This window comes from Phragmites australis, chromosome 15 (genome assembly GCF_958298935.1).
Source record: "Phragmites australis chromosome 15, lpPhrAust1.1, whole genome shotgun sequence".
NCBI classification, from domain to species: Eukaryota; Viridiplantae; Streptophyta; class Magnoliopsida; order Poales; family Poaceae; genus Phragmites; species Phragmites australis.
The window spans coordinates 28,589,771-28,615,684 of NC_084935.1; the positions used below are offsets into that span (position 1 = coordinate 28,589,771).

The following is a 25,914-nucleotide window of genomic DNA, read 5'->3' on the forward strand; positions in this document are numbered from 1 at the left end:
CCTCCCATTCGGGGCACGCTATTGCCGGCGGGTATTTAAAGCAGCCGGCAGCACGGACAAAGACAGGTGAAAAAAGTTGAAAGCAAGACAATCGCTGAAGAAGTGCATATCTCTCGGCAAGCTCTGCGCGGTTGAAGCAATTAAGGAAGTAGAGAAGATCGAGAAGGCCAAGAGCACCCAAAGCCAACAGATACACACAGACCGAAGAACAAGGAGCCCCAGGCTCTAGGATAGACAAACATTCTTGTAACCAGCAACATCCTTGAGGGATATTCTCAGAGCATTTATAGCATCCATACAGGAGTAGGGTGTTACGCCTCCGTGCGGCCCGAACCTGTCTAAACCCCAGTGCATTTACTTCATTCCGCACTAGATCATTCCACCCCACCAGCCATCGCATTCATATCCATTTATTTCTCTGGCAAACATATTCAGAATCATCCCCCTGGCCGAATCTCTAAAAAGGGGTCCCTCAGGATCCCTACGACAGGAGTTAACCCTCCGACAGAGTACATTAGTTTTAGACCTGTATAGTTCTCTAGTTGTCCGATTATACTTGGTTGTTTCAGTGGACTAGTTGTTGGTGGTGGTTCAGATTCTTTAGTTGCGATCAATGAAAAACATGATTTCATTGTTCAATTTTGGTCAATGAATGTATTGAAGAGCCGCTACTCTATTGTTGTTCTGATTATAGCTATAATTTAAATTTAACCTCTGAATTTCTGTACTCTGGAAAAGTACAGTAGCGTTGTACACATAAACATTTCTTCTAGAGTTTTATACGGGTTCTGAAACTAGATGAAAGCTAAAATCCAGCGAAATTTATGATGTGTAGCTAGCAATAGTTAGGGGGCAGAACTTTATCTGTCATGGGGCTAATTAGTGCAAACAATCTGAAAGCTCTTTTATTTAATTTATTTCCTTGATGTTCAAAATTGCTAGTACACATGATTACTGTAATTATAATCTATGAACGGCTGTTAATCACTTGTAAAATCATGTGTAATGGAGATATCTTGATCTACTCTTGTACTATTGTTTATAGAATATTGTTATTCTTGCTTATGCTATTGTTGATTGCTGAATATATCATAGATTGATTTTACGTCTATAGTAGCAAATAAGTAGAAGTAGTCGAGCCTTCTGCAATGTCTCCTGATGATAAAGCTCTGACCAGACTTTAAGACGATGGGCGCGGGCGCCTGAGGAAACTGAGAATTTGCACGCAGTCGCACCCTAGAACTGTGGGCTGTTGACGCCAATCCGCTGCTAGAGTTAGACCTTCGTCCATGCACGCAAGGGCTTCTTATTGGTTGACTACTCCAGGTCAACCGTCCGAGCCTATTGCTCAAGTGCCTATAACCATATGCTTCACTTCCTCACTCTCATGCCAGCCTCCTGTCCTCCTCCTGCCTTGCGTTCCTGTGCCGGCCGTTCACGAATCTGGGTTGAACTCGATCTTCAGCAGGAGCAACTACTCCGGCCGGCCGGCCGGCCAAGATGGAGACTGCCGACATTGGTGCGTCAGCAGGCGCAACTACTCCGGCGCGGCTGTCCTGTGACGCGCGTATCGATCTCTCTTGTCTTGCCGGATACTTATTACGATCTTGTTTTGTTCGACTCTTTCAGTGATCGCCACGGTCATATTCGTCCCGTTCTTGGCCATGGTACTTCTCCGTTTGTGCATACGCTGCGATGCGTGCTTCGCCGTCCGGAGGAGCACGGCGACGACGCAACACTACGAGGTGGTGCCCGACCACCGGATCAGGAATGTGACCATCGAGAAATTCCTCTCGGAGATCAAGCACGAAAAGCCGTTCAGGTTTGCGCCGCCGCAGATCGCCGGCTTCACGCGCAACTACTCCACCCGGCTCGGCACCGGCGGCTTCGGCACAGTGTTCAAGGGCGAGCTCCCCAACGGCCTCGCTGTGGCGGTCAAGGTTTTCCACAGCAGCCTCGACCAGAGGTCCGAGGAGCAGCAGTTCATGGCGGAGGTGGGCACCATCGGCAGGACCCACCACATCAACCTCGTCAGGCTCTTCGGCTTCTGCTTCGACGACGACTTGCGCGCGCTGGTCTATGAGTACATGGAACACGGCGCCCTCGATGCCTACCTCCAGGACCAGGGCCGCGATGTCGGCCTCCCGGCGCTGCGAGACATCGCCGTCGGCGTCGCGAGGGGGATCCGGTACCTCCACGAGGAGTGCCAGCAGAAGATCGTGCATTACGACATCAAGCCCGGCAACGTTCTCCTCGACGGCGACCTCACGCCCAAGGTCGCCGACTTCGGGCTCGCGCGGCTGGTGAACCGCGCGGACACGCACGTATCCATGTCCGGCGTGCGAGGCACCCCTGGTTTCGCCGCGCCGGAGCTGTGGATGCAGTCAGGCGTCACGGAGAAGTGCGACGTGTACAGCTTCGGTATGCTCCTGCTCGAGATCGTCGGCCGGCGGAGGAACTTCGACGAGGCCGCGCCACAGAGCCAGCAGTGGTTCCCCAAGCTGGCGTGGACCAAGTACGAGAGCGGCGACCTCATGGAGATCATCGCCGCGCCGAGCCGTGGCCATTCTGTATTGGTTATCGACGATGATGCGCAGCAGTGCAAGGAGACGGTGGAGAGGATGTGCAAGGTGGCGTTCTGGTGCGTGCAGCAGCAGCCTGAGGCGAGGCCTCCGATGGGCGTGGTGGTGAAGATGCTGGAGGGTGAGATGGACATCGCTCCTCCGGCGAACCCGTTCCAGCATCTGATGGCAGCACCGGTGGTGGCGAACCTGTGGACGACGACAACGAGTAGCGGGAACACGGTCTCGGCAAATAGCAACTGTCAAACTTGTTGTATTTAGTGTACAAAAATCGTATCAATATATTTGTATTTCGAAGTGTTTTTAATACAGTGTTGATTTATTAGCAGTTGACACTACATTTTAAGATAAATCAAATGTCAAAATCCACTTATCAAGACATTTTCATATCAGAATACGCCTTAATAAAATGGACGGAGGGAGTAGCAATGAGATCGTCTTGCTTTGACGCTTCACTGTATTAATTGGGCTCTAATTTTCCATTGTACTCCTTTCAATCGGAGATGTAATTCGTTTTAAGATTTTTGTCTGTTAAACTTTTTAAGCGTGACCATCAATATATAGGCAAAATTTGCTCCGGGACACTCTACAATAGTGAAATTTGCTGGAGGACACTGTTCAATCTTGGTTTCGCTGATAGACATCATTCATTTGTGGCAATTTGGTGGAGGACATTGTAGAAACTAAAATATTTGTTTCCGGATTTAGAGGAGAGAGAAATAAGGTGTTTAGACTAAAACTAGAAAATTGGCACGGCTTTACCGCGCCTACTGATCCTCATTGGTAGGTCATACATAGTAAGAAGAGATTATCAGGTTGATACTTTAGAGGAATGAAAAGGTTGATTGTACAATGTCTAAAATAGTGTATATATTACAGTAAAAGATGTGTAGATTTTGGTTATCTTACAATAAAATATAACATCTATTCTAAGAAATCTCTTAGGAGCATATCTCTTAGGACCTCCTTGGTAGAAGAGATTGCACCACTCTTGATCTTAGAGTGAAGGATTCGGAAGTCCATATGTTGGCAAATCATCTTCTTATATCTAGCTCTTTTTCTCTATAGGCAAAAATACGGGGTGAGGAGGAAGATAAAATTCAGATCCAAACAGACTGTTTAAACACCCACCAGAACTTGTTTGAACTTTACTTCTAAGAAACCAGTCATCTCTGATGCGACAACAAACTACTAGCTACAAGTTAAGATAACACATTTCAGACCCATAACACATTTCAAATCCATCCATCCATCTACCGAGCAATGTACTGCAGAACAGCATTTAATTTATCAAAGCTAGCGTAACAAGGAGTTGGAACTGGCGATCAGCTTCAGCATGATGATCCTGCAAGAGAAGAAATGTAACGTTAGTTAACTGAGAATCGATATGACAAGAGAAGAATATGCCCAAGCAAAAGCCTGGAAGCACATACCAATCGGAGTAATCAGAAAATTGAAGTTGGACTACCAATTTTCAAGAGTTACATGAAGAAAGGCAATAGTGAATGTCATGTATAACTGAAGTAAACATCTAAGATACAGCTAGTTGACACCATGTAACATGACTAATGTATAACCTTTTATAGCATAAATATTTTAAGATCTTTATAACAAATGAAGAAAGTCCATATGTGCTAAGCAATTTTATAAGGGATGCAATCTTACAAACTATTGCATTTCAGTAGCAAGAACAACAATGCATACCAATTGACAAGTAATCGAAGAGCTAAGGATATGAATTGTGTTCTTCCAAACGCTCGTGATCCATGTCTTCATAAAGAAACTTTTCATCTCCTTCTTAAGAGTCACTGACACCATAACAACCATGAAAGTCACTAATCCTTCAGCTAATGCTCCATGATGAGCACCAACACTTAAGCGGGCTCCTTTACCAACATTAGAGAAAGCTAATCGGATGACCTTCACTCAAAGAATTGCCCCAATCACCTGACAACCACCACATCAAATATTTAACAATCAAACACGCAGACCCGTACATCAGTACAACCATAATGGATGAACCAAAATGAAAAGGAAATGACCATTTAAGTATATCGTGCACAGTGACAAGCATTACGACTAATGGGACCAGCCATGTAGTATGAATGTACATTGGTATATGGTAAAAATAACTACATTGGTATATGAATGTACATAGTAGTTAAGAGATAGCCATGTAAAAAACGAGACATAGTGATTGGCTGATTGCTTAGTCTCTGATGAGTTCCATTACCTAGGGCCTAGGTACAGTCTCGTTCATCACTTTCCCATTAATTAACGCAATGTAATAAACCAAATTATCAGATAATGTTGAGAGTTTAAAAAATCTAGCAGATAGAATGATCACATTCATCATGGTTTATCGGAACATCACCTGGGTAGGGATTCGCACGAAGGCGGTGAACAACTAGACGGAGGGTCGCCGTAGAAGGCAAGGGTAGCGACCAGGACAGTGAGCAGGTTGTAGGAGGCGCCGGTCTCCAGCAAATGAGAGGTTTACTTTTTCAATGGCAACAAATTGTATGCTGATCACCTGAAGCCTGCAATGTAGACAATGCTACCAATAGTTCAGTTAAAACTAAAAACAATGTTCTCACTGGATGGCTCTTTACACGGTATCAAAACCTGATAGCTCAATTGTACAAGGGAGACTATAAGAAATCCATATTGTACTATTGCTCTTAAAATGACTTTGAAACTTTTGAAATATTGAGTTCCTATGTTGGGAATTGCATACATGATTTTGCTTTTTTTTTTGCGAACACTTCATTTATACTATATAAACACTACCCTGCAAGAGATTACCGCCATCAAATTGTACGTACCGACTTGACATGCTCAGGATTTAACAAAAAAAGTTGATCCAAACGAGATCTAAGACTGAGCCAGTTATACAATCAAACTATGAATTCAATTTCAAGGGAGCAACTCAGCTTGCCAAGTGTCTCAAAACACTAATGAACTAAGCCTAAATCTTCCGCTTGCAACAAACAAAAGTACACACTGGTAAGTGCACTAACTAATCATTTAGAACATCTAATACACCTTCCAGAGAAACTCTATGGAACGATATGAACCATGGTCCACTGTTCACGTAGCATAGATCAGTTGCCTTCTACTGTTCTACATGAACAATATGAACTAAGGTCTCCGAAACAACAGCATCATACCATGGTCTCGTTCTGGCAATGGTGGCAGGGAAACACCTGGTTGCAGCATGGTGCCACGATCTTGCACCTCCGCCGGTAATGTTCGTACCTGCAAAACAGAAGGGGGTGGGTGGGTTTGAGATAAGCTTAGCAAATCTAGCCATGGATCAAGAAATCCAAAGACCAGTGAATCAAGAGGTGAGAATCGCAAGATGTACACCATGTAGCAAACATGCTCTTGGAGAGATTATAGTGACCATATTTAGGGTATGTATGTGATTTTGGTGATTAATGATAACATAGTCATGATCGTGTCAGTTATCGACTTAGTGATTAATTAGAGTACTGTTTGAACGGTTCCTCATAGAAAGTGTGTGTTGTCAGAATTGTCGAGATGACACTAACCACTAACCACGTCCCAATATGTCACCTGACGGTTCATTCCCCGGTGTGAGCAAAGGTCACCTAACGCAATACTGAATTAGAAATAATTTATCAGACATTTAGCATACCCTAAAAAAAAGATAAGACATTGATGTGATGACAATTACATATCAGAGAAGAAATACTGAATGACAAACATGCTTGTGTTGTTGTTCTGAATCAAGCAAGCAACTAGTAGATGAATGACCTGGGAACAATGGTAATACAATGACAGAATGTCGTATTTGATTTACTGAATATGCAAGAGATTGATGAGCACATGATCATAAATATACCTTTATAGATTGAATCAAATTACACACAAATAAGTTACCGAAGATTAGACAATAACTCTTCGATAATGCTAGAACACAAAGCTCTCTGAATCTGACGACCTTTGTACAACACTACAAACACCCCCTTTTCAGCCGAACAAAAACTAAAACAAAAGATAAATAGCTTTCTTTATATTTATCATCCAGCAGTGACTTTGATCCTTCAAGGTTATTTCGACACACTGTTCTTGATCGCCTTTACACAACCTACTTTTGTTTCCAAATGTAAAGTTTTTTTTTACTATACTGTTTCCCTTCATTTCAAATTGAATCTATAATCCCTTCCCTCTTTTGATAATCTAGGTACACCCTGCATTGGATCACCGTCCCGCTGAGCCAGAAGCTCGACACCACCGTGATCCCGACCTTTGGTCGTAGCGGCTTCCCAAGCTCCCTGCTCCCTAAAAAACCCTTCAATCGAACAATGTTCTCCATGTACACCGACGAGTACTCTGTACCCTAGACTACTTCAAATATACCAACTGCCGGATCATATGCTCAGGCTAACCTGTTCAGTGTCCAAATTGAGCTTGCCATTGTAACAAACAGCTCATAGAGTGGGCCGGCCACACCCATCACTGACAATGTCCCCTAGTCTAAATTCCCAAAGAATGATTCGATGCTAGGATGGATGAGTTGTTTGCACTTTCGGTAGCAAAATTGGGTGAATTTGCAATCAGGCTTGAATGCATGAGCTCCATGGGGTCTACATCTGAGTGCTTGATGAATTGATACAACGACTCGTTCCAACGGATTGCAAGTTTGATTCCTTCAAGCGTGGTAGTGTTAGTTATGCTGCTGGATTTTGTTAACAACCCACTCGATCAAACACCATATCACTACAACATTGCCAATTCACTCCACGATACAGATAACTGAGGATACAATTTAGTAGAAATTAGGGAGGGATGAGAGGATTTAGAGGGTCTAAGATACAACACAGGGCAGAGATAGGAGGAGCATAGAACTAGGGAGGAAGGAGACTCAACATAGAAGAAGAACAGAGACACAAGAGGAGTTTAGTTTTGGACTTTTGGTTCATATGTTCGATGCTCTCTCGTGGTGATGCTTTCTGGTATTTGTATGCCTTTCTCAATATGGCTTGAGACTTGGGTTAGGCCCATTTACAATGAAGTCCCACCACAGATTGGAGGCCATGATATTCCCCCTTTCTTGAGTTTCGGCTTGTCCCCAAGTTGATGAAGTGAAACCTCCTGGATCCCATGGTGTTTGCATTTCCTTAAGGTCAACAAGTAACCTACCAACTTGAGCACCACACATCACCAACTCCATGAAGTGCATTAGATAGCTCCATCTATATAAATTTTTAGGAAGTTTCACTTGCAGTATGCCTCTTACATTGTGAGAAAATAATGGAGCGTCTCTTCTCGTGGTGCAGCAGTGACATGAGGATACTCTACCAAAGGATCACTACATGTGGCTCTTTTCTTGCTCTTCATGGACTTAGGAACCAATTGGGCCTCGAATATGTGTGTTACCTAGAAACAATGATTCTTGTGTTGTACCTTTATTGCTTGACTTCCTGATCCATGTATCAATTGTATTGCTTCATGACTAGTAAACATACTGCAGAATTTTTCTAAGTGGACAAGCACAAGGACCATACTGGCTGATCTAAGGAGCAACAATGAATAAAGGAATATCGGCCCACTAGAAAAAGGTCTAAGTATGTTGTATCTGCCATTGTCACTTAGTGGTTCTTTATTGTGCAGTTCAACAATAGAATAGGCAAGGGGTAGCTTCTCATACTGTCTAAAAGCACTGGAAGTACTCAACAATGTTCCTATGAACTCTCCACTTGGATTATCAGTAACAATACCTTGCCAATGCTCCTTTCCCTTGCCCATAAGCTTGAACATAAGAATAAGAGAAGGCCACCCCATAGAGGCTCTGATCCCTAGTTGTGTACCATATATTGTAGGCTTCCATCGATGCTCGTAATTCATCCTTGATTTTCTTGTGTTGTTACATAGCTCTAACTTGTACTGCAAGACCCTTCTAAGTTCATGGCCAGCATAACATGCAATTGAATCAGAAGCACCCATCATTCCATGGCATAAGCTGCATGCTACCAGATCCAATAAAATAGTAAGGCAAGACCCAATGTAATGATTTTGCTGTAACAAACCCATTGCCTTTCTCCTACTGCATGCATCTACTTGCCATGCATTCTCAAGCATGTCAAGCCGAAACTTGCACTTCCAAGATTCTCTTAATAACATGATGCTTCCTGCATATCTATGACCACAAACTCCACCACACTTTTGCTACCTTGCTACTTGAATTAGTATCAGTGAACACCATGTTAACTGAGAACACCACATTGCTCCAATTCCTGTGAGCATGTGGTTGCCAAGGGTTAAGCTCAATAAACCTTATTGATCTCAGCATCATGCATTGCAAGGATCGTATAGTTTCAACAGAAACAAATCTGAAATTCCATTGAGAAGGACATGGAAACTTCCTGAGCCAACTGAAATCCCATACTACCGTAACCCCACGATTCACAGTGAAAGATGGCCATGGCGCTAGTCGAATCTCATCAATGTCACCCATGATCTTCACTTGCGCAGGCGGTGACCACGGTTGCCACTTGATACACTTCATTGACAGTGTCCATAGAACCACTACACCATCGGGCACACTCTCTGATAGTGACACCCAGGACCAACCATCTACCTTCATGTTATAGATGCATATGCCCTCAGCTTCACCAAGTGAGTCCTTGTCAGGTAACATGATCATTTCACCGAACAGGTTGCGGGCACCACTCTTGTGGTTATCACCCGTGCAACGCTCCAGCCTCGGATCAAACCTACTGCTCATGTGTGTCTCCCGCACCATCTCCATGCCAAAAACTCTAGGGATTCGAATGGCTCTGATTACCAATTTGTTAGCAACCCACATGGGAAGAAGCTAGAGGAACCTTCTAGAAGGGAAAAGGGAGGGTTCTAGTGGTGGAAGAAGATGAACAGTGGGGTGAAATGAGAGAACATGGAGAGGCAGATGTGAGAAAGGAGGGCGTAGCAGCAGTGGCCAGGTTTGGAGTAGGAGACGCCGGGGTAGGCAGACGCTGTAGCCGCGGCCAGGACCCATCCCGCGCAACGGAGGACCTCCCTGAGCACGTCGCAGACAACGGAGTAGAATACGCCCATGGAAAGCATGGCGCTGATGGTGTCCCTGTCGTCACAGCCAGCTTTAATCGGTGACCGGGCCAGCACGTAGTCGAGGCATGCCATGAGCCGCTCGTTTCTGTCATTGAGTTCCTCACCACCACGCTATCCCACACCTCCTCCTCACCCTTCTTCTCCTCCCCATCCTCCTCAACAGCGACCACCTCGAGGGGCGCGGGCTCCAGCTCCCTCGCTACATTTGTGGTGTAGGCAAAAGTGGGCGGCGCGGGGAGGGATACGCTTGTGACGAGCTCGACACATTACTCGAGGCCAAGAGACTGAGGCAGCATCGGTGGCAGTGAGGACGACACAGAGGGCACGCTCGGCCCGTGGATAGGGCATCGGAGCAATGATGGTGGCACCAATGCGGGAGTGAGGGGATCCAAATCGGTGAAGTCAAAGGGGAACAATGATTTGTGAGCGATGAACAGTATGCCGATGTCGGATACTCTAGCAATAGGACTGTAGCAAATGGTGCAGGACCAAATCTACTGTAGCATCACAACACTGGCTATTCCTCTAGGATTCAACGGCTCAAAGCTTCACAGTAAAGTCAGAGGATCCGATTCACAGCGAAGATGAGGTAGTGGTAGAGGATGAGGGGCTTAGTGCGGAGGAAGTGGAGGCGGTAGCTGATAGGTGGCGGGGAGGAGTGACGGGAAGTGCGTTAGCCCCAAAAACCTAGATCTGGCTGGTGGGGTGGGTGTTGCAGTCCGCGGTTTTGGTGGGTCCTGGTGCGATTTTTTCGAGTGAGTGTAATTTTTTTGCGATTTGTTTAGCGATGAGGGAGTGGGAGCGGAGTTGTAAGGGGTGGATACTAACCAATAGTACTCCCTCCATTCAAAAATAGTATACATATTTTTTCCTCGATCTTCGAAGTTAAATTTTAACTAAATTTTCTCATAAAATATATTATTTATAGCTACAAAACTTATATAGTATGAAATTATTTTGAATTATAAATCTATTTATATAATTTTTATACACTAGATATTTTTATAATTTAATTAAATATTAATTAAAATATATAAAAGGTTTTTTAAATAAAATATGTCTCCTACTATATTTCGGAAGGAGTACTCGAAAAAGAAAATGAAGACACAAGACGAAGACATGGCCCTGCAAGGAAAGAGCCAACGTACTTTTCCTGGAGGCTCTTCACGACCAAATCTGGCCCAATACTGGCCGTCCAGCAGTCCCAGCTAGGGTTTGCCCATCGGCGCCGCCTATAAATCCAATGCGCCGTAAGTCGCTCTCCCCTCCAGCTCCACACTTCGCCTTGCAAGAAAGAGGAGCACCGGCGAGCGACCTCGACCGACGCGATGAGGGCCAAGGTGAGCTCCCTCCCCTGAATCACTACATAGTGCAACCTGCGACATTGTGTTCCGTGGCGTTGCTGTGCTCTCTGTGATGAGCAAACAAAGATGACGAGTCCGATCTAATCCATTCCATTATACCATGGGGACAATCGAGGCATTTGTCTGAGGGAGCACAGTAATCTTGCACTAGTGTTGCTAGTTTTTCTGTTTCAGTTTTGTTCGATTGCTTGTTTAGTAGTTTTTTTTGTTGGCATAATGAGGAAAGAAATAGTTTACGTCTGATCTACTGGATGATAAAATCCTCCTACTCATTCTGAATGCCAAAGTTCCATTACTGTACTGTTGTTGTTTCCTTTCTAAACGTTGTTGTTTCCTTTCTAAATTACTGTACTGAATGCAAAAATTCTCCTGCACATTCTGAATGTTGTGGTTTCCTTTCTAAATTTCCTGTAATCTGTTTTTTGAAGACAAAGAAACTTGGCATAATTTGCCATGTTTGTTAAGAGTGTAGAACTTGTGCTATGATAATGTTGGAGCTGAAGAACGTTTGGTCTGGTTTCTGATTATTTGATGTTGGCATGCCTCTGGTTTAGAGTGTGTATGTGGCTTTGCTGATTTTGTCTTGTTGGTTTGACGCAGTGGAAGAAGAAGCGGATGAGGCGGCTCAAGAGGAAGCGCCGAAAGATGAGGCAGAGGTCCAAGTAGACAGATCATGGTGGTGTCTGTGTTTGGTTCGGTCTTTGTTCAATTGCCGTTTACTGATCAATTCTTGTTTCCTTTAGTAGAACAAAGGGTACTGTAATGTATCTTAAGTCATCAACATTGTTGTCTGCTGTGATCTGTAATGATATGTGAACTTGTGTTTCCTTTTTACCTGAAGTTTCTTGCATCATAATTATCTGAATGTGGTTCCGTAACATTGTCCAGATAATTCTGGTCGTATGAAGTGTTTTGCTATAAGATTGATTACTTGTGGTAACTAATCTTGCTACCAGAGTCTCAAAACTGAATTAGCTGATTCTTGCTATAGTGGATGTGGATCCTTGTCAAAGATTGTGAATTGTATCTTGGCACAATAGCCATCCCGATTGCAGGTTTATTGATTTCATGATCTAGTTTGTGACTTGCTATTCTCGCTGGAGTTTGCCTCACAAGTCACAAAGTCACCTGGCTCTGTCTTGGGTTGTTAGCTGAGCATTTGGCCAAGTCACACCTGTGTTAAAAAATGATTTTCATTGCAAACTCTTTCTCTAAACTCCACTGTATTTTCATTTCTACTTCGTATTAGACATCTGAGATGCACTCCCTGAATTGTGAAGATACCAGATTTGTTATTTAGAGATGGAGGAGCGCGATGGACATGATTTACATGACCTTGTTTCCGTTCATCATCCCATTTATTTACTACTAAAGATCCAAACTAAGATCTTGTTTGTTTTTTTATTTTAATTATGAATTTTAATCTTATAAGCAAAAACAAACGGTGCTAATTTAAAAGTTGATGTTCACAATTCAAGATATTTTTAATTTTAGATTGTGATAATCAAGTTCAGTCTCTAGAATCCTTGAGAATTTATTTTTAATAGAATGTGAATTATGAGATTTTATAGTAAAATTTGATTTGTGAATTGTGAGAATCAGTTTTTATATTGTGATTATTTATTTTTACTTTTGTTTTTAAGGTTAGAATCTATAATCAAAATAAAAAATAAATAAGGTCTAAATTGTAGTATAAAATCTCATAATCCGATACGAATGAGCTTCTTCGTATAAGTCAGATTGTGTGGATCTTAAATTAAGAAAAAACAAACAAGGCCTAAAATGGCCAGAAATCTCGGTAGAGCTACATTTGTTGTCACTGAGATCCAATCCAGTCAGAACTATGTGAGACCTGGCCAAGAGGAAGATGAATTGAGGATACATACATATACATACATACATACATATATATATATATATATATATATATTGTTAACTTGAGGTGAGGTTTATCAACATATAAACCCTACTGCCAAATGCATTCTGAGTAGTAACTCTCAAGTTTAGCCTTTTCACAAGGGGCGGCCACGCAAGCTTTGTTACTGTAGCTCATCTCAGAACCACGTAAACGAAGCAGGAAAACGTAAACCAGCGCTTCTGCAAACGTTGTTACGCCTTCACAATCAGAAAACGGAATTGGGAAAGTTTTTTTTTTCTCTCTACGAAACCGACACGCTGCAAATCGTTTCGAGCCTTCCTCCTCTCCCCCACCCCTCCCCTGTCTCGCGGAAGATTCAAACCCCCCCCCCCCCCCCGCAACGCCAACGCGAGCCAGCGCCACAGGCCACAGCCCTAGCCGCCACCCCCCTCCAATTCGCCGCAAAACCCTAAACCCCGCCGCGCCGCCGCGATGGACTTCTACTCCGACGACTCGGATCCCGACCTCGACGACGATCTGCGGGAGGACCTCGACGCGCTGCGCCGTTCCTGCATCCTCTCCGGCGCCGACCCCGACGCCGCCGTCGCGCACGTCTCCTCCCACCTCGCCGCCCCCTCGGCGGCGGATAATGATGGCTCGTCGGACGACGACGAGGGGGAGGACGAGGACCTGGCCCTCGTCCGCAGCATCCGCGCCAACCTCCACCTCAACAAGGCATCGCCCGCGTCCCCCCTGCCGGAGGCGGACGCGGGCGCCTCCTCGGCGCGCCCGATCTACACGTGGCCGCCGTCCGACACGGACGAGGACGAGGAGGACGACCTCGAGACGCTCCGCGCCATCCAGCGACGATTCTCGCACTACCAGTCCGGTGAGCTCCCCTGCGATCCGATCGTTTTTTTCGCTTCCAATACGAAGCTTAGAGTAATTTCGTTGCCAATTCATGCATTTGTAGTGCTACTAGCCTTTGATTTTTATCTGAAGGAGGCATGGCGTCGACTTAGATATGTCTTGCTACTTGATGATACCACTAGGATATCTAGTATGTTTTATATAATACTTGGTGTATTTGGTGCTAGACTAACATGTGAAAATGTGGGTGTGCCAGAGTTGCGACCCTAGTTTTGATCAAAACATACAGTATTACAATAACCTTGTTAGTAAGAAATGTGATTTAAGGCTTCTCATATGCATATCCGTTTTGTAATTTCTAGAATTTTGTACTAGCAATTAAAATATTCTGCATGTTGCTTTAGAAACAAATGTAAATTTACATTTTTAAACTGTGTGGTATGCTGCCAAGTGTATGGTGCTATCCTGATACCTGAGTTCCAGTAGGTGAGATTAATAGTTACAGATTCTATGCTTATTGTTTTGGAAACACAACTACCGGTATATAATCAAGAATCAAATGCACTGCATGACTCATTTTATTATACATGGGATATTGCCTGCGAGAGGGTAGCCATTACACGTGTTTCTATGTCTGTTCTTTTGAAGCTGCGCATGTCAGTATAAAATTCAAAATACAACATGTGCAATATCTCTGTAATTCCCGATTCAGTTTCATGTGTATCACTCAATGGATGAATGGTCCTTACTCTTTTGAATTACCTACTTCAGGTACCTCTACTGTGTCACCGAAAAACTTGAAATCTGAGGCATCACAGGGAGTGCATAGCGAACTTTTTGCAGATGGGCCTGATGAAGAGTTTGCTGTGCAGAAGCAGAATGTAAAGGCTCTAAATCGAACTGGGTTTCCAAAAGCTGCACTGTTATTAGTGGATGCTCTCAAGAAGAACAGAGCATGCCAGAAGTTCATTAGAAGGAAGATGATTACCATTGAAGCAAAAATTGAAGAAAATAAGGATCTTAGGGACCGCGTAAAATGTCTTATGGGCTACCAGTTAAGCTGCCGAAAATCAATTGGCAGATTTTTATGCCAGAAGGAGGATCCTCGAGTCAGATTGATTTCCTCTCGAAAACCAGCTCAGCAGTGCGCAAAGGTAATGTCATTTCTATTTACACCTATGCATTAGATGTTGCATGATACATATTATTGCATTAGGATATAGAACCATTTAGACCTTCTATTGTTCTCCCCGTTGTTGTTCATTCTCCAAAATCTATCATGGTAAGGTTAGCAGTTAACTTAGCCTAAAGAACTCTTCTACTCTGCCCTCTGGTTTCTTCACAACTTTTATTTGTAAATTTCTATGTGAAAATGTAAATGGATAAGCATATCTATATATTATTGGTAAATTCTGTTGAGATTGGAGTACGTTATATGTTCCAGTCCCACATAATATCACGCATTTCCCACAAAAACTAAAAAAATCTCTCTTTTTAGGCACATCACTGAGAGGTCACAAAACCAAATCATAGTGGTTTCGTTATCTCATCATCAACATAGTGTTTAATATGGACTAAGCCCATACATATTTATTTACTAGGGTGGGTTTCTATATTTATAAGACACATCCCTTTTTTCCGTATATAGTTCTATAGGTAGCCATGGAGTTGCAATTTTATTCACATAAATTCTCCTTTTAGTCATGTTGGCTAATTTCTTAGGTGTTTGGACTGTCAATAAGTATTTTTTGAATTTTGTTTTACATTGCAACTTTGTCGTACTTTGACCTTTTAGCTCTTGAACCATGGAAGTTTTTGTTTTCATCTAATACCTTTCCTGTCCTGTGTGCGAGCATTATTGTAATGAAATGTCTGCCTCCTTTTAGTATTTTAGATTTTCTTGGAACATACAATACAGCTACTTACGGAAGTGAGATCTATTTGGTGCAGAATAAATATCGGAAGATGCCTGCATTATTTCTTGGCCCAGCTGAGAACATGCATGTTTCGAAGTATAAAATGGTGCTGAAGCAATTCCCAATGTCACTTCAGAAGAAACCATGGTCGGATGCAGAGAAAGATAAACTTGCCAGAGGAATAAAGCAGCAATATCAAGAAACATTGATTTTGGACTCGATGAATAACGGAAGGTAATATCGAATTTCTTAATTGTTGGCCCCAACCTGACATTTTCTTGTCTATTTTGGTCATGGAATTTAGTTCACAAACTATATCTTTGTTCAATTTTTGTTGACAATACTTTTCCTTTTATGCTTCAAACATATCAAAGCCAAGAAAAAAAAAAAATATGATGCTTCTAAGCAAGTTAATAGTAATCCTGTTTCTCAATGATGTAGCGTATCAAATAACTATATATTAGTGTTTTCTGTAAATGGGCCTGACTGAATATCTATCAGTTAATGAATTGGCAGTTTTTGGCTCTAGCTATTTGTGCTATCGAAGTATTTGTTTTCCACAAAAAGAAATGTAGGTTTGACACCAACCTTATGACTTTCAATGTAATTTTGGTATTTACCGTGTTTGCTTATAATCAAATTGTTGTGCTACAGTGCCATTGGTGAATTCAATGCTGTTGATATGGCATATGCACTGACGAATGCTGCAGTCAATTTTGAGGTGACTCCGGAAAGTCTCAGATCAGTCCTGGCATTAATAAACTGGGATAAAATTTCTGCTATGTACTTGCCTGGTCGATCTGGTGCTGAATGTGAATCGAGGTACTTACGTTCTTACTACTTCTCTTAATGTACGCAGCATTCTCTCTCTCTCTCTCTCTCTCTCTACTGCTGCTGATGTTATTTCTGTAGTTTCTACAACCTGTATGCATCTTTGTGACAAATGTTCGTTCTTAAAGAATTCTCATTGCATTTGACCAGGTGGCTAAACTGTGATGATCCATTGATTAATCACAATGCCTGGACTGCACAGGAGGAAAAAAGACTTTTACTAATTATTCAAGAAAAAGGAATGTGTAACTGGATTAACATTGCAGTTACATTGGGTACTCACCGGACTCCTTTCCAATGTCTTGCTCGTTATCAACGAAGTCTTAATCCCCACATAATGAAGAAGGCCTGGACCAAAGAGGAAGACCTCCAACTTCAAGCTGCTATTGAGACCTTTGGTGATAACTGGCAACTTGTATCAGCTAGCTTGGATGGTCGCACTGGCAATCAATGCTCTAATAGGTAACATGTGGTTCTTTGGTTTTTGTTCCTTCTCTTTTTAGTTGGTGTTTGCCAAACCTCTGTAGTTTTGTTTTCTGTTATGACAAAATTGATATTGCTTTCATTGATCGGGTTTATCTTTTAATTTCATTGATCTGATTTTTGTTTGGCAATGTTTTTGCATTTGATTTTGCTAGGTGGAGGAAAACCTTGCACCCTAAAAGGACCAGAGTGGGCAGATGGGATCTGGATGAGGACAAACGCCTCATGGTATCTGTCAAGCTATTCGGATCTGGCAGCTGGAGTAGGATTGCTCAGTTCGTTCCTGGTCGCACACAAACTCAATGCAGCGAGAGGTAATATAGTGGTTTGAACATATTGGCTCAAAGTTTATTTGATGGTGATGCTAGCTCTTTATGCTTTTAAAACAGGTGGTGTAATGTTCTTGATCCAGATATCAATATTGAGGAGTGGCGACCTGAAGAAAATTCCAAGTTATTGGCTTCAGTATCTGAGTTTGGGCCTTGCTGGGCCAAGATTGCTAGGGTGATTATTCCTCACCGTACTGATAGTATGTGCTATAGGTAAAGCTAACTTCTTTCCTGATTTAGCATGTTACCATCAATAGCATGTTCCATGACGAGGAGAAACTTCCTTGCTAATAGTTATTTTGTTGTGAACTGCAGACAATGGAGAAAACTCTGTAAACATGAAGTGCCTTCAGTTAAAGCGGCCAGTCAAATAAAGAAAGCTATTTTTCAAACCAATTTTGTTGATAGAGAAAAAGAGCGACCTGCAATTGGCCCTGGTGACCTAATATCACTTGTGCACTCCAAAGGTGACGAATGTGACGAGAACACTGGAAGGTAGTCTTATTGAATTTCTATGCTTTGCAAATTCTATCTAGTAGCTGTGTTTCATTAAGATATATTTTTTTTCATATGTTTTCTTCTTCATCAATCCCAATTCATTGTCAAGCATAAACTGTCACCTAATGACACATCAAAGTCTTCTACTTGTACGAATTCATCTGTATCTGATTGTGTAATACTGATATCAATTACAATACCACCACATGAAGGTCAAGGAGCAAATTGTCATACATTACAAATCTTGACCTGAGTCATTAATGGGTTTTATACCTTGCACTTGCTCACTATTTTGTATCATACTTTTTTGTGCAGGGGTAGATCTAAAAATCAAACGGAAGAGAGTTTAGCCGTGTCTGATGGTCTCAACAATTCATCTAGCGTCCGTAGCAGATCTAGAAAGAGGAAATCTACCACTGACGACAGTGTGGCTGTACAAAATAGAATGAGGGGATCTATCCCTGTGGATAATGAGGCTGTCCCAAAGGAATTGAGGGGCACTATCAGTGCTGATAATGAGGTAGGAACAAATAGAACGAGGGACCCTGTCTCTGTTGGTGAAGAGGGAGTAGTCAAAAAGAGAACGAGGGGCTCGAAATCTGTTGGCAATGAGGGAGTACTCAGAAAGAGGATGAGGGGCTCTGTCAGCACTGATAATGAAGCAGGAACAAATAGAATGAGGGACCCTGTCTCTGTTGGTGAAGAAGCAGTAGTTAAAAAGAGAACTAGGGGCTTGAAATCTGTTGGCAATAAGGGAGTTGTCAGAAAGAGGATGAGGGGTTCTATTGGCACTGATAATGAGGCAGGAACAAATAGAATGAGGGACCCTGTTTCTGTTGGTGGAGTAGTCAAAAAGAGAACGAGGTGCTCGAACTCTGTTGGCAATGAGGGAGTTGCCAGAAAGAGGATGCAGGGTTGTATCTCTGTTGGTGATGAGGGCATAGTCCAAAAGAGAATGATGGGTTCTGTCTCTATTGAAAATAATGGTGGTGTTACGAAAAGGAAAAGAGTGTCATCAAGGTAGCACTTTTTTTTGCATTTGTTTCCTTGAAGAGTTTCTTTGGCATCATTTGCACTGGTTTCTCATGGAGGCCAAGTAACATCAAGAGCATCTTTTTCTTCTCAGCAGGAAATCAGCTAAAGATAATTCGACAGCAGATGGTATGGCAAATGCTGCCCCTGAGTTGGACCTTCCAATTGTGCCTTCTGAAGAAAGAGTTGTTGACGCTGGAACTGTGAATAAGGGGAAAAGAAAGTCAACCCCAAGGTACACTACTAATCTTGTTGTTTTTTTACTTTGAGCAAATTTCACTTGGGACTATGTATTAGTGCAACTGGTGCACTTTGAACCACCTTTAACAACAAGTGTCACTTTTAACCACATATTTCACACTAATATTTCAATTTGCACCGTGTTGAAGGAATGGGCCTTTTATCATGCTCACGTGAAGAGCAGTTCCATCCACTTCAGGTCCTTAGCTCCACTCAACTGTAAAGCCATCCTACGTGTACTCCGCCCCTCTGTTACATGTTCGTTGCGTCGACTAGGGACATAGCATTGCGGAGATATGTGGCAGCGAGGTAGACATGGCCAGGGTGATGCGGCGGTGCAGGTGGCAACTTGAGGAGAGGCGGCAGTGAGGTAGACATAGCTAGATAGGAGCGTCCATGTAGGTGACGACTTGAGGTACTTGGATTCTGGAGGCTGATACAGAGAGGCGGCTCTAGCAAATTCAGGCCAGAGGGGGAAGCAGGCAAGGAAGAATGAACAAAGAGGAAAAAAGGTGGGCATGGACGAGCAGTCCACATTCCCAGTTGAATTTGTGGAGCTAAGATGGATGAAACTACTTGTCACATGAGCACGGTCAAAGGCTGAATCCTTAAAAATGGTGCAAACTGAAATGTTTGTGTAAAATATATGGTTCAAAGTGACATCTATTGTTAAATGTGGTTCAAAGTGCACCAAGTGCACTAATACATGGTCCAAAATGAAATTTGCTCTTTTTTTTTTTGGGTGCATGCATATGACATTAAGTTGATGGGTATCAGCTGTTTCCTCTAAATTTTTCTACCCCCTTGTTTACAGACCCAAGCAGATAAACATGTCTGAAGGGGCTGCTAATAAACACTCCACATTCGAGCGACTTGCCAATTGCTTGTCCTTTGCCCGGATGAATGGAACCAACAGGAACAGAAGATAATTGAAGTTGAGGTATAACATGCGTTGAGAATTGCAGCATTGCATGAAATTTAGAAACTGTTACTATTTCTGCTGATGTATATTATTTACTCATTTGCTTGCTTTTGTGACTGCAGAAAGCATTCCTTGAAAGAGTTTAGTTTCTTCTATGAAGGTGATTTTTCCTATCAAGATTGACGGGAGTAACCTTTGAGAAATAAAGAAGAGTTAAAATGAGGCGCAGACGATATACTTGGTATGTTCAAAGGTAGTAAAATATCAATAGCAGTATTCAAGCTTCAGAGAGGAGAAATGATCTTATCGTGTGGCTCTGTTTAGGATGGTGCCCAATAAGCTGGAGGCTAATCAGGCACAGTGCCTTGTATGTGCGACTGCGATGAACTCTGGATCTCAGTAGCTCCGCTGCTGATTCCTTTCCTGAAGGTCTCTTTTAACCACTTGGAGTGAGGACATTATTATGATGAGCTTATTTGGTGGATGCATTACCGTGCTGCTCGCTCTTGTGCAGGAGTCTTTGTTCAAACAGAACCACCGCCACCCTGGATGTGATTTGTTGATGCCAAACTGGTACACCGTTCAGAGTGAGTGAGTTCTTGCAAAGAGTATCACTTAAGTTTTCGTTTAGGTTCGAATTGGACATGGTTGTATCTATGCGAATGTTCTCCGAAAGGTTTTCAAATCTTGGTTGGGGAACGAAAATGTACGGAATGAAATTGACCTGTTCTTTGAAGGCCTGGCGAATCGTTCCCAGTTGGTACGTTTTACTTGGTACCGGCGTTAATGAATTTTTTCGTTGATTCTGCAGTACGCTTGTGTTCTGAATGTGCGTAGTTTGCGCGTTTAATAACCTCTGCATTCGCACCAAGCCTCTGGCCTATACGCCAACTTTTTTGCGACATTCAGTAACACTCTTGGTCCGTGTACCGGCTGGAGGTCTGCATCCTGACTCCTGAGATCGTCCTTGACATATGAAGCGGGTTACGGGTATGCGTGTAACCATGCTTTTTGTTTATCACTACTATTATGTACTACTTCGGTTCCCTTTTAGATATTGGGTTAGCCTTTGGTACACAGAAAGATTATAATAAATTCATTTATGTATAACAATGTTTATTCCTCTCGGTTTCTCTAATATTCAATCAATGGTACATAAGACATTAATCTACCACACTTATTAAATTAAAATTTAATTTTTCAATAGCTTTTAATATAGGCATTCTAGTAAAACATCATCTTAAAAATCTAAAACGACATCTATTTAAAAATAAAAATAACATCTATTTAAGAACGGAAGTAGTAAGTCTCTTTGAAGCAACAAATTTTTGAGCATTTGAATTATAGGATTCTTCTAAGAATTCAACGGAGATTCTTCAGTTTCTGCGTCTCCCAGGACGGTTGTCAATTGGATTTCTTAGTCACTTGCCTGACATTTTCGTTGATATTATCTAGCTGCTTGCAGTGTCGATGCGTGCAAACTGCGAAGACCAGTAACTACAATGCAACCGCACATCAGTAACCGACCACATTAGCATGCGGTGCATTCACTGAAAACCATCATCTGATCGCCCCTTCGAGCAAATTCATCTCACAAACGCATTCTGAGAACAGCTTGTTGGATTTTTATTGTATAATCTTATATGACGAATACATCCATATTACAAGGAACAGCTAAAGCCTGCAATTACGAATTTTCAAGAATCGAACGAATGACCATGAGCACTATATATAAACTGCCATCTGTGAGTGATCGACTAGAGCCCTTGAGGAAAGTCTCTACGAATATATTCACCTAAGCTTCAGCCAGCCGGTTGCTACATGGCAACCTCTTCACAAAATCATGGCCGCTGGAGGCTCGTAGCCACTCCGGTGCGCCTTCTGCCATGTCCACGCAACCCTGAGGCTCTCGTGCAGGTCGGTGTGCTGCGCTGTCCAGTTCAGCTCCCGGTTGATCTTCGCGGGATCGCTGTACACCTCCGCATAGTCACCTGGTCTACGAGGGAAGTAATCGACCTTGATGTCGACTCCGGTTGCCTTCTTGCAGGCTTCTACAAACTCCTTCACTGACCGACCTGGCCAACCGAACATAATGAACATGTATTAGCTCATCAAAACTGTAGTGCAGACAATGTGGTTTTTTGTTTCTATGTTTTCATCCGAAAAGAGTATTGGAGATGTGAGGATGACCTTTTCCAGTGCCAACATTGTATATGCCAACTCTGCCTCTTTCTGCCTTGTTGAGCGCCTTCACGTGGGCGTCAACCAGGTCAGTGACATCAATGTAATCTCTAATACAAGTGCCATCAGGCGTTTCATAGTCGGTACCTTTAACCTGTAGTGGCAAGGGCCGTTAATCAGTGATCTAATGTAAGTTAAAGAACATTATAAATGCCAAAAGCAATAGGCTACAAAACACCCACTGTTTTCAGATGTAAGAATTGCTCAACAAAGAGCAAGGTTAGCCAACGTACCTTCAAACCTGGGATTATCCCCAATGCTGCGTCGAAGCATGCACCGGATATACGTCCGTGCTCACGCAGTTCAGGTCTAGGAGCCTCGCCCAGCCTCCCTTCCGGGTCAGAACCAATGACATTGAAGTATCTAGTGGTGTAAGGTTACTCATTAATAACTCAGCAATCAAATGATGGCTTGAAAAAGGTACATAAAAGTTCTTGGTGAACAATGCCAACCTTAGAATCATCACAGCCATGTCTGATTTCTTGGACTTTGAAAAATCCAAAATGATGTCCTCTGCCATTTTCTTGGCCTTACCATATGGGTTGATCGGAAACTGCACAACAATATTTAGCAAAGAACTTGAGAAGAAACAATGGAAATTTTGCTCTCCTATCCGTGAATGGCATCCGAAAATGCCTTCAACTTGTTTCAGAAACAACTACAAGGTTGCAGAAACAGCAGCTGACCTGGGGAGTTTCTTCAGTGATAGGCATCTTCTCAGGCTCTCCATAGGTAGCACATGTGCTAGAATAGATTAGAGTCTTCACACTGTGTGTTGCCATAGCTTCCAGCACCACTAAGGTGTTTGCAGTGATGTTATGATAGTACCTGTCGGAAGTGTTTCAGTATCATGTGCATGTAGGGAAGTTGACTGATAATAAGAGACTGATGAGCGGCAGTCTAGTACCTCAGAGGTTCAAGTGTGCTCTCACCAACATAAGCAACAGCAGCAAAGTGCATAACAGCATCAAATGCATTTTCAGCAAATATTCTATTAACCTGAGGATATGTTAAGGAATGAAATATATAAAAAGTAATCTTTTCGGCATATTTGGCACATTTCAAGTGGAAGACGTGTCTAAAGAAATATTCAATTATTAACGAAGACAATATATTATATATCAGGATACTGCTTTTGGATCGCCTAAATCAGTCTGTATGAATTGCAATCGCCCAGGCTCTGGAAACAAGTTTTGAAGAACCTTGATTGCTCCGATATTTCCTCGTGAAAGATTATCCTGTTGATACCAAAAGTTTGTAAGCTTCCCATAAATTTAGATACTAATGACGCTGGATTCAAGAAACTGCAAAGGGAAGTTGTGAAAAAAGTACCACTATGGTGACTCTGAAGGAGTCGTTCAACAGCCGAAGAGCAGCATGTGAACCTATATAGCCAGCGCCACCCGTCACTAGCACGTGTGTCACGCCAGGTTCATGGATTGAGAACTGGGCACATCATACAAATGAAGATTTTTATATCAGCCACTTGAACTTGAATTATCCTCGATGACAAGATACTCAATTTCTCAAAACATCAAAGCGAAAAACAAAATCCAGCAGTTGTACTCCATTGCTTTTAGTGGCACCAAGCTTATGTTCAGGATCCGCAAATGCTTTAAGTAACATTTGTTGGAAATTTATAGCTTAACCACAAAGCATCTTTCATATCGACTTTTTACTGCCCACAGCTCAGTGCAGCCTCATCTCATTCAAATGGATCCGACTACACTACTAAATGAGATCAAAGGTTACCACACTAGGAGGCCTCCTGTGGCAGGGTGGCTGAGTGAGCATGACGACACACATAGCGGTGAGGAGCGCCGCCATGATTATCTTGCTGAGGTACCGCGGCTTGCGCTTCGGATCGGAGAAGTCCATTTCTGCAAACAGAGCCAGTTCGGTAACATGTACAGAAATCTTCAACAATAAGACGACCAATAGAAAGAGTATGAACTGCCATAGCTGAAAAGTTCCAAATTTTGAATTACAAGACCCAATTACAAGAAACCGAAGCACCTATAGTGAATTCTCACAGTAACCCAACTTCACTGACGGTTTGTCTAGAAATCAGTCGAAAAATAACGATGAACGGAACAAGGTGAGATATAAAGCATACCTGAGAAGGACCAAGATCTGGCAGGCCTCTGCTGAGGCCTGTTCCGGTTGGTGGGCAGCATCTGGAGCTAGCGGCACACCGACGTTATCACGTTCCACTCCGCAAAATCCCCAGCCAGAGATCAGTCACCTCAAAGCACTCCTGCCCCGAAGAAAGATTCTTGCTTGAGCTGGAGCAAGAACATCAACTAGAACGAAGGGAACCTTCCGAGCTCTGAGCCGTCGGAATCGGGGAGAAGGACCGGCGGACAGACACAAGCCCGCAACAACCGAAGCTGCAGCCGCCGCCCCGCCCCGGGTGCAGAGACAGATCCGAGCAATAACCCGGCACCCGGCCTTTACAGCTCGCGAAAGGGAAAGCAGAGGAGGGAGAGAAAGGGAGCGGCGGCAGATCGCATTCGCAGGGTCGGAATCGGGACGGGGACACGCGGAAGAGGCCAAGGAAAAGGGGGGAAAGGTGGCGCCTTTCCTTGTTGTGATTACTACCACTACTCGATCGGCGGGGACGAGGAAAGGTAGCGGTGAGAAGTGGCTGGGTCTGGGTAGGGAAGGTGCGGGCGGGAATGGCTGTCGATTCTCTCTCCGAGCGGCAGCGGAGAGGAGAGGTGACCGTACGAGAGAGAGAAAGAGAAAGAGAGAGAGAAGTGCCGTTGGGAGCGGCTACCTACCGACCTCAGTGGTGAGTGGCAGAGGCAGTGGTCCTCCTCACCCTGTCTCCTGCTCTCTTGTGTGACGTGACTTCGTTGGGGTCGGATTGTTGCGTGCACCAACCAATCTGGTCCGAAGTGGCTTGAATGATGTCTATAATCCTAACGTATATGTAAATATACGTAGTTTGGTTTGCCAAATACAAAATCATGCATCTACTTATATAAATAAATTTATTTATTAGTATTATAAGATTATTTTTATACGAGCAAATAATCACAATTTCAACTCTTATATCTATGACTTTATATTCGATCAACTAAATAGAAACTCAGTTTAAACTATTTACACAGTAACTAATCAAATATTTTTCTTTTTAATAAATATGATTTCGCTTAGTTTGCTTTATTTCAGCATGTATATACGTTCAGACACTAATCACACGAGGTTTTCCTTCCCGGAGTGGTGTGCAGCACCGGCGCACTGTACTCGCTCTCGGCGGCTCGCTCGTCGCCGTCGACACGTACCCGGCCACCCCGGTCAGTCCCGGTCCCGGACGCGTATTCTCGTGTACAGCGCATGCTCCGCGAGGATGGCTGGCTACCCGCTTTGCTCCTTTCTCCCGTTGCAAGCAAGCAATCATCTCGGTATGCAAGGCGGTGGATGTGGCTGCCTACCACTAGCAGTGCATGGTCAAGTACATAATCATGTGTATCTCAGCAAACCAAACACACTGTGCACGGGTCTAATACTTTTTTCTACAAAAAGGAAATCTTCCTACGTGGCAATTGAGATGCAGAGAGGGTAGGGACACTTGGCGTTAGCTCACAGTCATGTGCACATGCACTCGATCGACAAGTTCTTGCATATTTTGCCCATCCATACCAAGT

General features: G+C 43.1%; 3 protein-coding genes, 1 long non-coding RNA gene and 2 other non-coding genes across 14 annotated transcripts; 5 read left to right on the forward strand and 1 right to left on the reverse strand.

Annotated features, from left to right (window-relative positions):
* The first annotated feature begins 1,400 nt into the window (after positions 1 to 1,400).
* LOC133893154 (G-type lectin S-receptor-like serine/threonine-protein kinase At1g34300) lies at positions 1,401 to 2,843 on the forward strand. The gene is made up of 2 exons (XM_062334125.1): positions 1,401 to 1,519; positions 1,630 to 2,843. The coding sequence occupies exons 1-2, from the start codon at positions 1,501 to 1,503 to the stop codon at positions 2,841 to 2,843; spliced, it is 1,233 nt and encodes a 410-aa protein (XP_062190109.1). The 5' UTR covers positions 1,401 to 1,500.
* A 7,995-nt stretch (positions 2,844 to 10,838) lies between these two features.
* On the forward strand, positions 10,839 to 11,875 carry LOC133892021 (uncharacterized). Its single transcript, XR_009904338.1, has 2 exons — positions 10,839 to 11,017; positions 11,642 to 11,875. It is a non-coding gene; the product is annotated as an uncharacterized LOC133892021 (long non-coding RNA).
* Positions 11,086 to 11,173, forward strand: LOC133894233 (small nucleolar RNA SNOR75). Its single transcript, XR_009905041.1, has one exon. It is a non-coding gene; the product is annotated as a small nucleolar RNA SNOR75 (small nucleolar RNA).
* On the forward strand, positions 11,250 to 11,319 carry LOC133894200 (small nucleolar RNA Z105). Its single transcript, XR_009905010.1, has one exon. It is a non-coding gene; the product is annotated as a small nucleolar RNA Z105 (small nucleolar RNA).
* Positions 11,876 to 13,320: 1,445 nt separating the features above from the next.
* LOC133892604 (uncharacterized) lies at positions 13,321 to 20,830 on the forward strand. Of its 9 annotated transcripts, none has more exons than XM_062333477.1 (14): positions 13,321 to 13,788; positions 14,541 to 14,923; positions 15,720 to 15,919; positions 16,340 to 16,507; positions 16,667 to 16,978; positions 17,155 to 17,313; positions 17,389 to 17,541; positions 17,644 to 17,823; positions 18,142 to 18,846; positions 18,953 to 19,093; positions 19,913 to 20,038; positions 20,143 to 20,273; positions 20,345 to 20,449; positions 20,535 to 20,830. In XM_062333477.1, exons 1-11 carry the CDS (start codon positions 13,392 to 13,394, stop codon positions 20,025 to 20,027), a joined length of 2,913 nt encoding a protein of 970 aa, XP_062189461.1. In that variant the 5' UTR covers positions 13,321 to 13,391; the 3' UTR covers positions 20,028 to 20,038; positions 20,143 to 20,273; positions 20,345 to 20,449; positions 20,535 to 20,830. The 9 variants fall into 9 exon arrangements, with proteins under 9 accessions (XP_062189461.1, XP_062189460.1, XP_062189464.1 ...); XM_062333476.1 differs by having other exon boundaries at positions 20,143 to 20,261; XM_062333480.1 differs by having other exon boundaries at positions 20,181 to 20,273.
* Positions 20,831 to 21,622: 792 nt separating this feature from the next.
* On the reverse strand, positions 21,623 to 25,020 carry LOC133892746 (probable UDP-arabinose 4-epimerase 1). The gene is made up of 10 exons (XM_062333687.1): positions 24,378 to 25,020; positions 24,014 to 24,141; positions 23,594 to 23,707; positions 23,392 to 23,499; positions 23,169 to 23,260; positions 22,948 to 23,089; positions 22,714 to 22,814; positions 22,495 to 22,624; positions 22,211 to 22,355; positions 21,623 to 22,095 (listed from the first exon to the last, which is right to left on the reverse strand). Exons 1-10 carry the CDS (start codon positions 24,436 to 24,438, stop codon positions 21,854 to 21,856), a joined length of 1,263 nt encoding a protein of 420 aa, XP_062189671.1. The 5' UTR covers positions 24,439 to 25,020; the 3' UTR covers positions 21,623 to 21,853.
* Positions 25,021 to 25,914: the final 894 nt, after the last annotated feature.

Coding starts and splice junctions, on each gene's coding strand:
- LOC133892746 (XM_062333687.1), bottom strand. CDS start 24,438: ATGCTGCCCACCAACCGGAACAGGCCTCAGCAGAGGCCTGCCAGATCT. Junction 23,708..24,013: donor ACAGGAGGCCTCCTAGTGTG/GTAACCTTTGAT, acceptor TGATGTGCCCAG/TTCTCAATCCATGAACCTGG. Junction 23,261..23,391: donor ATTTAGGCGATCCAAAAGCA/GTATCCTGATAT, acceptor ACATATCCTCAG/GTTAATAGAATATTTGCTGA.
- LOC133892604 (XM_062333475.1), top strand. CDS start 13,392: ATGGACTTCTACTCCGACGACTCGGATCCCGACCTCGACGACGATCTG. Junction 16,979..17,154: donor GGCAATCAATGCTCTAATAG/GTAACATGTGGT, acceptor TGATTTTGCTAG/GTGGAGGAAAACCTTGCACC. Junction 17,542..17,643: donor ACTGATAGTATGTGCTATAG/GTAAAGCTAACT, acceptor TGTGAACTGCAG/ACAATGGAGAAAACTCTGTA.